General features: G+C 39.4%; 1 protein-coding gene and 1 long non-coding RNA gene across 5 annotated transcripts in view; one reads left to right on the forward strand and one right to left on the reverse strand.

The window, feature by feature from the left end:
* SLIT2 (slit guidance ligand 2) overlaps window positions 1-1,814 on the forward strand; it is a 367,685-nt gene extending 365,871 nt beyond the window's left edge. For all 4 annotated transcript variants that reach the window (XM_054554980.2, XM_024246094.3, XM_054554981.2 and 1 more), the window contains one exon: window positions 36-1,814. In XM_054554980.2, coding sequence (XP_054410955.1) covers window positions 36-277 — 242 coding nt within the window. In that variant the 3' untranslated portion in view covers window positions 278-1,814. The remainder of the gene's footprint in view (window positions 1-35) is intronic.
* The window catches only part of LOC129059233 (uncharacterized), an 88,986-nt gene that overhangs the window by 12,977 nt on the left and 61,391 nt on the right, over window positions 1-14,618 (reverse strand). The window contains exons 4-5 of the long non-coding RNA XR_010139632.1: window positions 6,546-6,681; window positions 4,284-4,422 (exon numbers count right to left, since the gene is read on the reverse strand). This is a non-coding gene — a long non-coding RNA (uncharacterized LOC129059233). The remainder of the gene's footprint in view (window positions 1-4,283; window positions 4,423-6,545; window positions 6,682-14,618) is intronic.

Here is a 14,618-nt window from a genome sequence, read left to right on the forward strand (position 1 = left end):
TTCTTAAAATGCTTGTGCTTTTTGTTCTTTTCTAGAAATCTCTTGTCGAGGGGAAAGGATAAGAGATTATTACCAAAAGCAGCAGGGCTATGCTGCTTGCCAAACAACCAAGAAGGTGTCCCGATTAGAGTGCAGAGGTGGGTGTGCAGGAGGGCAGTGCTGTGGACCGCTGAGGAGCAAGCGGCGGAAATACTCTTTCGAATGCACTGACGGCTCCTCCTTTGTGGACGAGGTTGAGAAGGTGGTGAAGTGCGGCTGTACGAGGTGTGTGTCCTAAACACACTCCCGGCAGCTGTGTCTTTGGAAAAGGTTGTATACTTCTTGACCATGTGGGACTAATGAATGCTTCATAGTGGAAATATTTGAAATATATTGTAAAATACAGAACAGACTTATTTTTATTATGAGAATAAAGACTTTTTTTCTGCATTTGGGAAAAAAAAAAAAAAAAGAAATGCTTGAACTAAAGCTTCCCCTATGCTGGAGAAGTATGAAGAAAGGTATATCTGGAGGCATTAGAACAGCGATGGGAACCATTGCAACTCGGGTCCGTCTTTGTAACATGCTGAAGACAAGCAGAAGCACATGCACGAGGGACAGCACATGCTGTGAAATTGCCCAGAGCGTAAAACCTGTGTACCCTCCTTCACATCAACCAAGTTCACTAGGACATACCAAGCACATGCATGTGAATGAGGATGCAAGGCAAGAGAACAGAACTCCAGAATTCACAGATAGAACAAATGGATGAGAAATATTTCATGCAAAATATAAAGTGTCCTGAGGATCTGGGTTCCATTCACGAGAGGAAATGAAAGTGCTAAAATAAATTTTATCTTCCTTTTAAATGTCAGCATGTCAGCAGAAGCAGCACACAAAAGTCTTTACCATTTTCCAGTATTAATTTTTTTGTAATATAAATGATAAAGGAGATGATAAAGAACCAATAGATTATTGATAAATAAATTAGTAATAATATGATTTTTTGTTTCTATGAGTTCTAAACAGCCCTATACAGTATTCAGTTTCCGTGAGAAATATTTATTGTATCAAAGTACATTGTACTTAACATTTTAGGCTATCCTTTTACTGTTCCTTGATGCTTTAATATATATTAATTTATAATTATCCTGATATTTTTGTACATTTTTCAAACTTAAAAATCAGGATTTTTTTTTTTTGGCAATAGTACTAACATAGGGTTTTATCTTGGGATAAATATGTGTTGGTCTGTTTGTTGACCTTGACATCTGATCACTGATGTCAATGACCTACTGGCCTCATTCAGGACACCTGCAGAGAGTATGCAAAGTCCAAGAGAGGAAAACACAAATCTGTATGTGAGATGGTCATTGTACAGAAAGAAGTGGCCCCTCTGCAACATGTCCTCACAGAAACGAAATGGTGTGTAGCAATCAACACTAGAAAGTAGACCTTTTGCAAATTAATATGTCCTTGACCTTTTTTGCCCTTTTCTGGGGGTGGGGTGGGGATAAAAAGACTGTCATGTCAAGAACTGTGACTTTTTTTCCCCTCAAACAATAAAACTCCTTTATTATCTTAATGCTCCCAAGTTAACATGTTTGCTGCTAAATTACAATGTAGAATTGATAATGATTTATAGTGAACTGTGCTCTTCCCTCATTAAAATCCCAGGGTGCCCTGTAAAGATGCAGATGTTTCTTCCCGAAAATTTCTTTTTTTACAAAGAAAATTAGATGTACATGTATAATTCAGTGTGCTTTGTCTTTCTCCAGACTAATATCAGTTACACTGCTGATGTTTGTAAATTAAACAGATATTTACTTCATTAACAGCTTGGTGGTTTTCTTAGAAATTGCACAATAGGCCACTCCTTAAGAATTTATTAATCAAAATGATACAGAAAGAATAAGGAAGAAAACCTATACCTTTTTGTTGCCAAAAAATTGGTTTGAGATTTACATGTTGTTATTTCTGGGGACTGATATTGGAATGGCCACATAAGAGAGATGGATATAAAAACATACTATTTGCCTGAAAAATGTATTCAATTATTTTTTTCAAAAAAATCGTAAGATGAAGTCTAACTAAGATGAAATGTTTTTGTTTTTGTTCTTCTTTGTTTCTCCCTCCCCAACAGAACCGGGTAGAAAACAATAAAAGACAGCCACTCTTAGGCCAGGGTTGGTAACATGAAGGTGTACTATCCAGGACAGAGAAACAACATTGTCTGGGAGTAATAATCCTCATCAACCATGATAAGATTTTGTCTTTGTTTCCCTGTAAACAAACAAAAAAAAACAACCATGCACACACACACACGCATACACACACACACACACACACTCGGTCTCTCTCACAGACACAGACATCCAACTATTTATTCATTCTTGTTTAAAATGTCTACATTGTAATTATAGAAACAATTATATAGCTACTGTAAATTATTTATTCCCATTGATTGCTTCTTTTTTCCAAGGGGTTTAAATCATTCATTAAACAAAGAAACATCTGTGAAGATGACGTGATTTAGATTTGTGTTTATAGACATGTATTATCCATATAGCCACTGTTTTTTGAGTGCTTCTTATATGCCAGGTACTATGCTCAGGGTTTTCTATGAAATATCTCATTCATCTGTATCAAAACATGAGATTATTGCACTTTCTGCTTTACACATGCATACAGGGCTCATAAACAGAGGAGGTGGATCCACCTCAGTCATGTATTCCAGACCACATTGTCTGTAATTAAGGCAACGGCTTAGTAACTACTACCTCTACTTGGGGACTTTCAAGCCTTGGAGCCTTATTCCACAGCCCAATAATTTTTCCTTCTTGATTATGTAGGTTTAAGTAATCCAGACTAGAGACTTTACATTTGCTGTTTCATTTTTTAAGGAAAACAAAACTGAAACCTTCATAGCCTCCAGACTGTGTTCCAGACTGTGTTCTTTCTCCTTCCTGCTTATAAAGACACAAAATAAAATGATGGCTGTCTGGGATATGAGCTGAATTAGCAAGTTTCTTAGGGGATTGTTTGCCTTAAGATGTGACTACCTCATGTGCATGCACCCTTTGAAAAAAAATCCAACCGTCAAATAATTACTAACAAACAAGATAAATTTAGGGTAATTATTCATATTATAAAACGTTCCTTACTTAGACGGTCTTGCCAATAGGATTACTTTAAATAGGAAACTATTCCAGAGCATATCCAACAGAACTCTATGCATTAAAACAAAAAAAAATTCATGCATTTTAGAATCAAAGCTACTACATGGAATAATGTGCATTGTAATCTGAAATGATAAAGTGGCTAAACATCTCTAATGTGTTTAATTTAAATTCTCACATGAATGAGGCACCATCAGGAAATGCCATGGGGGTCTGACATGTGTTTGATTTAAAATGTGTTCATTGAATAACAACCATCTCAATCATCTTTGGAATTTGTTTTCACTACAGATTCTCTGAAATTATTTCTAAGCAATATAGATGAACCCCTATTTTTAAATTGCTCTGAGAGTTTTCTTTTTTGGGTGATTTGCTTTGTCAGCAGCAATTCTTTCTGGAGAAATGATCAAAAGACTGTTGAAATTGATTCAGTCCTTAAAGACCTCAAGCTTTACAGTGTCATCTACCTCATGGAGTGACCATTATTTCAAAAATAATGTTTGTAAGAAAGGAAGCTATACAAGGATAGGAAGCTTCATACAAAGTTTTACATACTTATCTTCATTTTTATTCCTATGTATTCAAAAATCAGTTAACAACACATCTATATTTCCTATCTCCTATCATGTGCAAGAAGCTACACTAAACTTTTGATAAACAGTTTCACATGAAACAGACATCACTTCAGCCGTTTTAGAGCTTATACTCTATGCAGTTGGGGTTGAAGTTGAAGTGGATAATAGATATTATACAAATGGTCACACTAATACATAATTCCAGATTGTGATAAGCATCCTGAAGGAAGTTATGGGATATTAGAAGAAAGAATAGCAGAGGAATCCAATCAAATAAGTGTAAGGAGGTTTGGGAATGCCTCTGTGAGGAAGTGACATTTAAACCGAGTCATGAAGGATCAAATAGAGTCTAGGATGGAGGCAGATGGAAGCTTGTGTAAGGATAGGGGTTGGGAGTTCACGCAGAGGGAGCAGCCTGTATGTAGGCCAGAGGAGGAAAAGAACTCATGTGGTCAAGGAAACAAAAGAATTTAGTGTGGCTGGTGTGAGGTATACAATTGCTTTTTGTGTGTAACACAACAGTGATCATTTTCAGGATTTCTTTACTCACCATATAGTCCGTATTTTTCTTCTGAGCATCTGTTTGCAGTGAGGTCTCAAAACATCAACAAGAAGGGATTTCCATTTTAAAATAGCAGCTATTTGGCTGTGCCTAATGTAGCTCCTCTAAACTTCCAAATGAAATATCTCTGAGGATATGGAAAATAGAAATACTTGAAGTAGCACTGAAAATTAAGAATAGTAGTGAATATTCATGAACTGAGGGCTGATAAAGCTGGATTGAAAAAAAACAACCGCTGGCCAATTCATGCTTTGAATCTCATGTGCATTTTTCCTGCCCTGTTCATACCAAGACCAGAGACTCGGGAAATGAATCAACTGGAAACGTAGCAGAAAATACCTGTTCATTAGGTGTCAATTAAAATCTGAGTTTTAGTTACATCATGGTGACTGCATTGGGCTGGGAAACCCCAGCCTTCTGACCTCCAACCCACCCTCTGCTCTGTTGAATGAAAACAATGTATTCCTCTAGATTATTTGAAAACATATCTCTAACTCCCACTGTAAGATAAAATCCAAACTCTTTAGTTTGGTATCCCAGATTCCTCACAAAATGGTCTCAAATCGGCCCTCACTATGTGCTCTTAGATTGACAAATGCTAGGGAGGGATATTGTAAAGCAAATTCTGGGCTGGAATGGCCACCTTGTGGATATGAGATTCATCCACATACAGGTGGAGTTGAAGCTAAGAAAACGGGCAAGCTAAATTAGAAACACAACAGAATGAACTTAACCAGAAAACTAACCCCACTTTAGATGATCCATTTCTGGAATGAAGCAGTCCCAGAATAGAGAGAAAGACAGGGGAAGTTTTAATAAAGCAATGAGGTAGTCACTGGCTAGTTGTGGGTAAGGAATAATAGACTGTTCTCTTAATAAGTCTGATAACAAAAGAAGAAGAGGGAATGGCAGCTGGAAAAGTTGGTGAGGTCACAGGGTTGTCATTCAATGAATCAATAAGTATTGGTTTATCACCTATAGTAACAGCTTGTGAAGAAGTGGGGCAAGCACTTGAGGTATACTATGGGGATCATCCTGAGATCCAAGCTGAAAGAGCAAGACCAACCTAAGTCATCCCTTACATGAGCTTGTTGATCAGTGGATGTAAAAAGCAGAAGCCAGATACAGTGAGGTTGAGGAAACAGGATGCCTGAGAGTAAGAAGTCACAAAATCACTCAGAGTGAAGAGAGCAATGTATATGCAAGAATTCTTTACCAAATGGAGTTCTCCATTGCCTTCCTCCTCCCCTCACAAAGGGGATACAGCATTTCAAGGGCTTTGTCTAGAGATATTCAATTCAGCTGAGCAGAGGCATCACCATCGGCATTGGGAATTAGCTTTGTCATTGTGTCAATAAGTGGCCAGCTGAATTTAGATTCAAAAGAGAATCAAAAATTAAAAAGCACACACAAGAAAACAGGGAGTGTAAGAAACAGCCACAGAGACCATTGTCTAGAAAATCTGCTATCATTAATCTTACTCTCCCTTCTTGAAGTGGCTAGAATTATTTTCATTGTTTTTTTCACATAGATGGTGGCAGAGAGATTAAGTGACTTGCCCAAGGTCACACAATCCAGGTCTCCTGACTCCAGCCATAATGCAATATTGATTTCACTGGAATTGAAAGGCAAACTCTATCAACAACCCCGTGAGATAAAGCTGGAGGAGTAAGTATTTCTCAAGGGGAGTTATTTTGGTTTGAAAAAATGCCCATGAATAGCACTCACTTTCCCCAAAAAAATGCATTTTTTAATATCCCCCACTGGGTAAAGGAAAATAAATAGTGATTTTTACTGGAATTTGCTTCCAAAAAATGAAAACGGAGGGATGGGAATGTACATGGTTGCTTCAGTATTTTTGGTCATTGTTCTGGTCAGATATGCCTTGATTGAGTGGACTGACCTGGAGCAATTGAATTCCATTGCTAAGATAGTCACAAGGACAGGACCAAACATGCCGTAGTCCAGTTATATCAGCTGCAAAGTCACATTCTTGGACTCAATCCAGCTCACAAGGTATTCTTTGTAAGGAAAAAAGACAAAGATAAAAAACAACTATAGAGGAATTTCTATTTGAATGAGCATGTTTGATAATGTCCCTTAACCATAATCTCAGAGACCTGTGTTATCTCAGAAAGGAGAAAGATGAACATCTTTGAATTGCCTAATCTTGCACTTGCTTGATCCTGCTTGCTGTCTGCTCACAATATTACCATTCAATTACCTCCACCACTTTCAATTACATCTTACCTTCAATTACATCTCTACATTGATTTTTTCTTCCTATTATTTCTGTATTAGCCACAATTCTCCTCTGATGTTTGTCAACTCCCTTTCGGAGCTCCGAATGATCAGGAACACATTTCTGAATGACAGGGACAATACCCTGTTTGATTGGGAAATAAATCACTTATCATTTGGCAAAAAAGCACCTGCTGGTCTAACAGTTCAGTAAACGAAGTAGAAATCATTGTATCTCTGTTTCCTCATTTAAACTTGTTTTCCTTTTTTCCCTTTTCTTGTAAATGCTTCCATATTTTAAAAAATTGACACACAATTGTACCAATAAAAAAGACAGTTTGAGAATGAAGAAGTGCAGTATAGCAATTCACATCCTGCTCTTTCCCAGCTGAACACACCCAGGAGGCACAAGACCCAGGCAGTGCAGCTGAGTCAAACCTAGGGCTGCTCCCCCAGACCCTGATGTACACACATACACACACATGCAGACACACACACACACACACACACACACACAGGAATGTGGAATAATGTAGGAATAAAGGGAAAAAATTAAGTCACTCAAAGAATTGACTGATTTCCAAATCTAAAAGGGTAATAGTTACAGCTTTGCATAGTACTCTCATCTCCTTCACTTGAATTCTATTCCTTTTAAAAGCAGAATCTCAGTACACAGAAAACCAGTTTCAGTATGGCACCTGACCAGTGGGTCCATAATGGGAAAAACATTTTTGGCCTAAGAACATTGGGGGAGTTACCTTTCCAGGTTCCTTTTCTCACCCCAGCTTAGGTCTTACTTCTTTTACATTACAATGTAATAAAAGTGTGTATCCACACCATTTCTCAGGAGACACTAGCATGTCCTAGTCAGTCTCCTATCGACACTGTGATATATCTGCCAGAAGAACATCAGGACCAAAGGACTTATCCCGCCAGCTTCTGGGGCCTCTCCCAGTGGACAGTCCTCAGCTCTCAGCCAACTGTGGAATTACCTGGCTGAAGTGAAATCTTGCCCAACATCTTGCCCAATATCACACACCTTTCCTAGGGCAGTCTGATGCAGGGATACAAAGATCTGACCCTTCTCCCCAGTTTAGGACATTAATGAAGGGCTATCCCAGTTCACAGGTCCTCGTGGGATCAGCTGAAATCTTCTTTAACACAGCATCACAGCACAACTTTTCCTTCTGCCCAAGCCTACTTCCTTTCCTTCCATCCACAGGTGGTAACCTTCAGAGCACTCCCTCATAAACCTCATGCACGCAGCATCAGTATCCTAGGGAACACACCTGGAATCCACCTGTCTCTGAGTTACATAGAGAGCAGGAGACTGCAGTGAAGAAATGAGCTGTCCCTCTGAGATTCAGAAAGCAGCAAACTTATACCTCACAGGGAATTTGGGGACTTAATGGTAACATTTCTAAAATAAAATGTGATGATCAGGTGGCAGCCGCCTTGGATGAGACTGTGAGCCCTGAATATCTGAGACAGGTCTCAGTTATTTTAGAAAGTTTATTTTGCCAAGGTTGAGGGCACACCCCTGTGACACAGCCTCAGGAGGTCTTGATGACATATGCCCAAGGTGGTCAGAGAACAGCTGGGTTTTATACATTTTAGGGAGACATGAGACATCAATCAACATATGTAATATGAACATTGGCTTGGCCCAGAAAGGCAGGACAACTCAAAGCGGGGAGAGGGCTTCCAGATCATAGGTAGATAAGAGACAAATGATTGCATTCTTTTGTGTTTCTGATTAGCCTCTGCAAAGGAGGCAATTAGGTACGTATTTATCTCAATGCACAGAGGGGTGACTTTGAATAGAATGGGAAGCAGGTTTGCCTTCAACAGTTCCCAGCAAGACTTTTCCCTTTAGCTTGGTGATTTGGGGGCCCCAAGATTTATTGGCCTTTCATATTTCCCCCCCTTTTCTTTTTTAAAATATTTGGAGAAAACATTTTAGAAGAAAATGAGTCTCTGGTCTCAGGTTTTGTCTGACTTCTCATAGCTAGGATAGTGTACTCCTAGACTCCTAGGATAGTGTACTTATAGCTAGGATAGGTCCCAAGTTATTAGGAAAGATCATTTTTAGCAAGCTGTCTCATGTCCTATGAAGAGAAAATATGGGGAGAAAGGGAGAAAAACAACAAACAGAAGAACAATCCTGGAAAATTGATATAGGCCACATTACACTGAAATCCGCACATCAGTAGGCAAGTATGAAAGGGGCTTAGGTATGTAAATAGGTTGCTGTTATTTTCTTCTGAAGTTTAAGTTGTCCAGCTTCAGTTCACAGAGCTTTAAGAAAGCACAGGTTAGTTTTCAGTGACTCCAAATTAGGAAAATTGAGAGAGAAAAAGAAGGAAAAAATTGAAAACATGATTTTAAAGACTTATAGTCGAGAAAAATTAGAATTTAGTCCCAACTGTGTAAAATAATAAAAATTGAAAAACATTAGGCAAGACTGGAATCTAACAACAGGTGTACTATAGTTTTTGAAACATAATTTTTCTCTCTCTAATTTCCCATTTTCACTCAAGACAAATCATGGTAGGACTAATTTGCTTTATTATACTTAGCCTAATTATTTGTCTACAGTGCAGCAAGAATAATTATTTTTATTATATAGGCTTTTAAATTGGCTTTGATGGAACTTTGTTCCATAGAAGGAATCTCAGATAAGACTTTTTAAAAGCTGAGCTGAGCCATGGGTTTGTACCATCAAATACCTATGAGTTGGGTGAATTCCTCTTATCTTGAGGTGCCAAGATAAACTTGGGGGCTCCTGGGCCTGTCAGAAAGTTACATTCTTTACTTATCACAGGTCAGGAACCCTGTACTGGGACTGTGTAGACAAGGTATGAGGCCAGTTTTCCCAAAGGGGCTTTTATTGGTTCCATAAGTCAAGTTTGATTCCTTAAAGGAAAGCACACCATTCCAATCAAAGCCTTGGAAATAACCAGCTTGTCCAATTGTGTACTGTTACAAATGAAAACAGATTCTTATTAACAAATTCTTATTCTTAGTGACTGTATTGCCCTAAGTTAAGAATACTCACAAATAGTTTCCAAATTTTGGAGAAATCAGGTAGAGAGAAACTTAGTTTATAGTTTAGATTTGAAACAAAAATTATAACAGTTCTTTCCCAAAACAAACCTTATTTCCCTGTGGACTAGACTGCCTAAAGCCAAAAGATTAGAAATTATGGTAATCTTACTAAATTCAAGATGTAGCTATATTCATTAAACCATTATTAATGTCTTATTTATTTAAAATTACATAAGCAAGGGTCATTCTGTTTTGGACTGGGTTTATAGTTTTGTAACGTGCCAAATTTTAACACCTTATAGTATTTGGCAGGGATAAATATAAAATTGCTTGATCAATAAATGCAAACAAAAATGTATGCTGGCAATTCTTAAGACATTTCTAATATTACTTTACCAATAATTTAAAGCTAGCTTATTTATTAAATATTTTACTTGTTATGTAAACTAGAAAAAGCATTTGACTAGTCTTTTCTTTTTCCCTGATGAGGTATTTGATTCAAGCACTTTTATTTTCTTAAGCCAATGAATTAGAGCTCTTTATATATTTTCAGTATTAAAATATTGTGTACAGAACATATAAATACATAGATGTATTAGGTATGTTGATAGAATTACGTCTTATGGATTCAGAAAGACCTTCTTGTTTTTCCTTAGACTTTCAAATTCTTGATAACCTGCTTCATTACCCTAGGCAGTTGTCAGCTAAATAACCTAAACTTGCATATTAAAGGAAATAACTCAGGTGAAAATCAAATAGCAAAATTTACATCATAAGGTACAGAAAGAAAAAGTCTGTTGTGCTGGAGGGAAATTAAAATGAATTTAATTGCCAATTAAACATAAAATTATAGAAATTGTAAAGGCCTTTTAAATACACACACACACACACACACACACACACACACTCACATAGAGAAAAATCCTATAGTTTTTACTTCAGAACTTTAGGCATGAGATAAATATAAATTCACTGGCTTGCAAAAAAAGACCCTGCTGGACCCAAACAGTGGTTTTTATCTTAGTAGAGAAATAAGAGCTGATTTGAAACAGACAGAAAAGAAACTAGAGAAAAAGGGAACTTAGGAATTCTACAGTCTGTAGGTCGACCTTAGGGCTCTTTTTCCTCAATGTAAATGTGCACAAAGACCATATTGCTTCTATTTTACATTAAACTCTGGCAATTAGAGGTGCCATAAAACTTACAGAGTTCTTGAAAGAGGGTCATTCTCCTTTTTTTTTTTTCCTTATTCTTAGGTTGTTTCCCACTTTTTTTTTTTTTTTTTTTTGTTAAAGGAGGAACTGAGCTGTGGCCTAGGGTTTAAGTGTGGTGGATTGATATGTGCTGCTTTTGGGCAGGACTCCTCAGCGTGTCACCACTGAGTTGTTTCCACTCTCTTACATGTCTCAGTTTCTCTCTCCAGAGGTCTATAACCTCTGAGAGGGATCAAAACGCTGAGTGATCAGCCCGTATATGCATTTCCTGGATTTCATGTGCGTCCGTGTAAAGAGACCACCAAACAGGCTTTGTGTGAGCAATAAAGCTTTTAATCACCCGGGTACAGGCGGGCTAAGTCCGAAAAGAAAGTCAGTGAAGGGAGATGGGGTGGGGCCGTTTTATAAGATTTGAGTAGGTAAAGGAAAATTACAGTCAAAGGGGGGTTGTTCTCTGGCGGGCAGGAGTGGGGGTCACAAGGTACTCAGTGGGGGAGCTTTTGAGCCAGGATGAGCCAGGAGAAGGAATTTCACAAGACAATGTCATCAGTTAAGGCAGGAACTGGCCATCTGGATGTGTATGTGCAGGTCACAGGGGATATGATGGCTTAGCTTGGGCTCAGAGGCCTGACATTCCTGTCTTCTTATATTAACAAGAAAAATAAAATGAAATAGTAGTAAAGTGTTGGGGTGGCGAAAATTTTGGGGGATGGTATGGAGCGATAACGAGCAATGTTTCTCAGGGCTGCTTCGAGTGGGATTAGGGATGGCGTGGAAACCTAGAGTGGGAGAGATTAAGCTGAAGTAAGATTTTATGGTAAGGGGTGATATTGTGGGACTGTCAGAAGAAACATTTGTCATTTAGAATTATTGGTGATGGCCTGGATATGGATTTGTATGAATTGAAAAACTAAACGGAATAAGAGAAGGAGAAAAACAGGTATTAAAGGTCTAAGAATTGGGAGGACACAGGACATCTAATTAGAGAGTGCCTAAGGAGATTCAGCATAGTCCTGCCAGCAAAGATTATTTATTTACTTTAAGAGTTAAGACTGGCAGTTTGGGGATAGCACCAGGAGATATCAGCTGTGATGGCTTGGAGAAACAGTGTAAACCGGCAGTGTAAACAAGAGCAGGGCATGTATGAGTAGTTGAGAATGGTGAATAGAAGTATGACTAGACAGAAGATAGGATGACAAGATTTTTGGGGCACAGTCCAAGTTGGTCTGGTGTCTGGAATGAGACTGGGGCTTAATAAAAAGGAGCGTCCATACAGGAGCTCAAATGGGCTGTACCCTGTAGCATTCCAACGACAGGCCTGAATTCTGAGAAGGGAAAGTGGTAAAAGTATTGTCCAGTCCTTTTTAAGTTGGTGGCTGAGCTTGGTGAGGTGTGTTTTTAAAAGACCATTAGTCCTTTCTACCTTTCCTGAAGACTGAGGACCGTAAGGGATATAAAGGTTTCACTGAATACCAAGAGCCTGGGAAAATGCTTGGCTGATTTGAGTAATAAAGGCCGGTTTGCTATCGGACTGTATAGAGGTGGGAAGGCCAAACGGAGGAATTATGTCTGACAGAAGGGAAGAAATGACTGCAGTGGCCTTCTTAGACCCTATAGAAGAGGCCTCTACCCATCCAGTGAAAGTGTCTATCCAGACAAAGAGATATTTTAGTTTTCTGACTCGGGGCATGTGAATAAAGTCAATTTGCCAGTCCTGGGCAGGCTTGATGAGTAGGAAAGGGAGCTTGATGAGTAGGAAAGGGAGGAGGCCTGAACAATCCCTGAGGGGTAGTAGAATAGCAAATGGAACACTGAGAAGTGATTTCCTTCAGGATAGATATCCAGGATGGAAAGGAAATGAGAGGTTCTAAGAGACAGGCTAGTGGCTGGTAACCTACATGGAAGAGGTTATGAAATGACGACAGAATAGAATGGGCCTGTGAGGCTGGAAGGAGATATTTTCTTTGGTCTAAGAACCATTTGCCTTGTGTGGGAAGAGATTGATAGGTGGAAGTTTCAGCAGGGGAGTAGGTGGGAGTGACCGATGTGAAGGAGAAAAACTGGCCGTGAGGGACAGAAGTTGGAGAGCTAGCTGCTTGTCTAGCCACCTTATCAGCATAAGCGTTGTCTAGAGCAATGGGACCTGACACCTTTTGATGGCCTTTGCAGTGAATGACTCCAGCTTCCTTTGGAAGTAAAGCAGCCTTGAGCAGAGTTTTTATTAAAGAGGCATTAATGATGGAGGACCCTTGCGTAGTGAGAAAACCTCTTTCAGCCTATATAACAGCATGGTGGTGCAGAATATGAAAGGCATATTTAGAGCCACTATAAATATTGATGCGTAGTCCTTTTGCAAGAGTGAGGGCTTGAGTTAAGGCAACTAGTTCGGCTTGCTGAGAGGTAGTGGAGGGGGGCAGAGCGGTAGCCTCAATGATAGATGTGGAAAATACTATAGCATAGCCTGCCTTTGCTGGTGAGTGGCGATTAGGCCTGGCAGTACTGCCTTCAGTAAACTAAATGTGATCAGGGTGAGGAACAGGAAAGAAGGAAATATGGGGAAATGGGGTGAATGTCAGGTGGATCAGAGAGATACAGTCATGAGGGTCAGGTGTGGTATCAGGAATAATGTGGGAGGCCGGATTGAAGTCCGTGCCAGGAACAATGGTAATTGTGGGAGACTCAACAAAGAGTGAGTATAGCTAAAGGAGCGGGGGAGCAGAAAGTATATGTGTCAGGTATGAGGAAGAAAATAGATTTTGGAAGTTATGAGAAATATAGAGAGTGAGTTAAGCATAGTTTGTGATTTTTAGGGCCTCTGAAAGTATTAAAGCAGCGGCAGCCGCTGCATGGAGACATGAGGGCTAGGCTAAAACAGTAAGATCAAGTTGTTTGGACAGAAAGGCTACAGGGTGCAGTCCCGGCTCTTGTATAAGAATTCTGACCGCACTAACCATGCCTAGGAAGGAAAGGAGTTGTTGTTTTGTAAGGGATTGAGGTTTGGGAGATTAGTCGGACACAGTCGGCAGGGAGAGCACGTGCGTTTTTATGAGAATTATGCCGAGATAGGTAACAGATGAGGATGAACTTTGGGCTTGACTGAAGTAATGGGGGCTGTCTGTGAAGCCTTGCGGCAGTACAGCCCAGGTAATTTGCTGAGCCTAATGGGTGTCAGGGTCAGTCCAAGTGAAAGCAAAGAGAGGCTGGGATGAAGGGTGCAAAGGAATGGTAAAGAAAGCATGTTTGAGATCCAGAACAGAATAATGGGTAGTAGAGGGAGGTATTGAGGATAGGAGAGTATATGGGTTTGGCACCACGGGGTGGATAGGCAAAACAATTTGGTTGATAAGGCGCAGATCCTGAACTAACCTGTAAGTCTTTTCTGGTTTTAGGACAGGTAAAATGGGGGAATTGTAAGGAGAGTTTATAGGCTTTAAAAGGCCATGCTGTAAAGTGATAACAGACTTTAATCCTTTTAAAGCGTGCTGCGGGATGGGATATTGGCATTGAGTGGGGTAAGGGTGATTAGGTTTTAATGGGATGATAAGGGGTGCATGATTGGTCGCTAAGGAGGGAGTAGAGGTGTCTTATACTTGTGGGTTAAGGTGGGGAGACACAAGGGGAGGATGTGAAGGAGGCTTTGAACTGGGGGAAAAGGCGGCAGTGAGATGTGGCTGTAGCCCAGGAATAATCAGGGAAGCAGATAATTTAGTTAAAGTGTCTTGGCCTAATAAAGGAACTGGGCAGGTGAGGATAACTAAAAAGGAGTGCTTAAAAGAGTATTGTCTAAGTTGGCACCAGAGTTGGGGAGTTTTAAGAGGTT

Source organism: Pongo abelii, chromosome 3 (assembly GCF_028885655.2).
Source record: "Pongo abelii isolate AG06213 chromosome 3, NHGRI_mPonAbe1-v2.0_pri, whole genome shotgun sequence".
In the NCBI taxonomy this organism is placed as follows: domain Eukaryota; kingdom Metazoa; phylum Chordata; class Mammalia; order Primates; family Hominidae; genus Pongo; species Pongo abelii.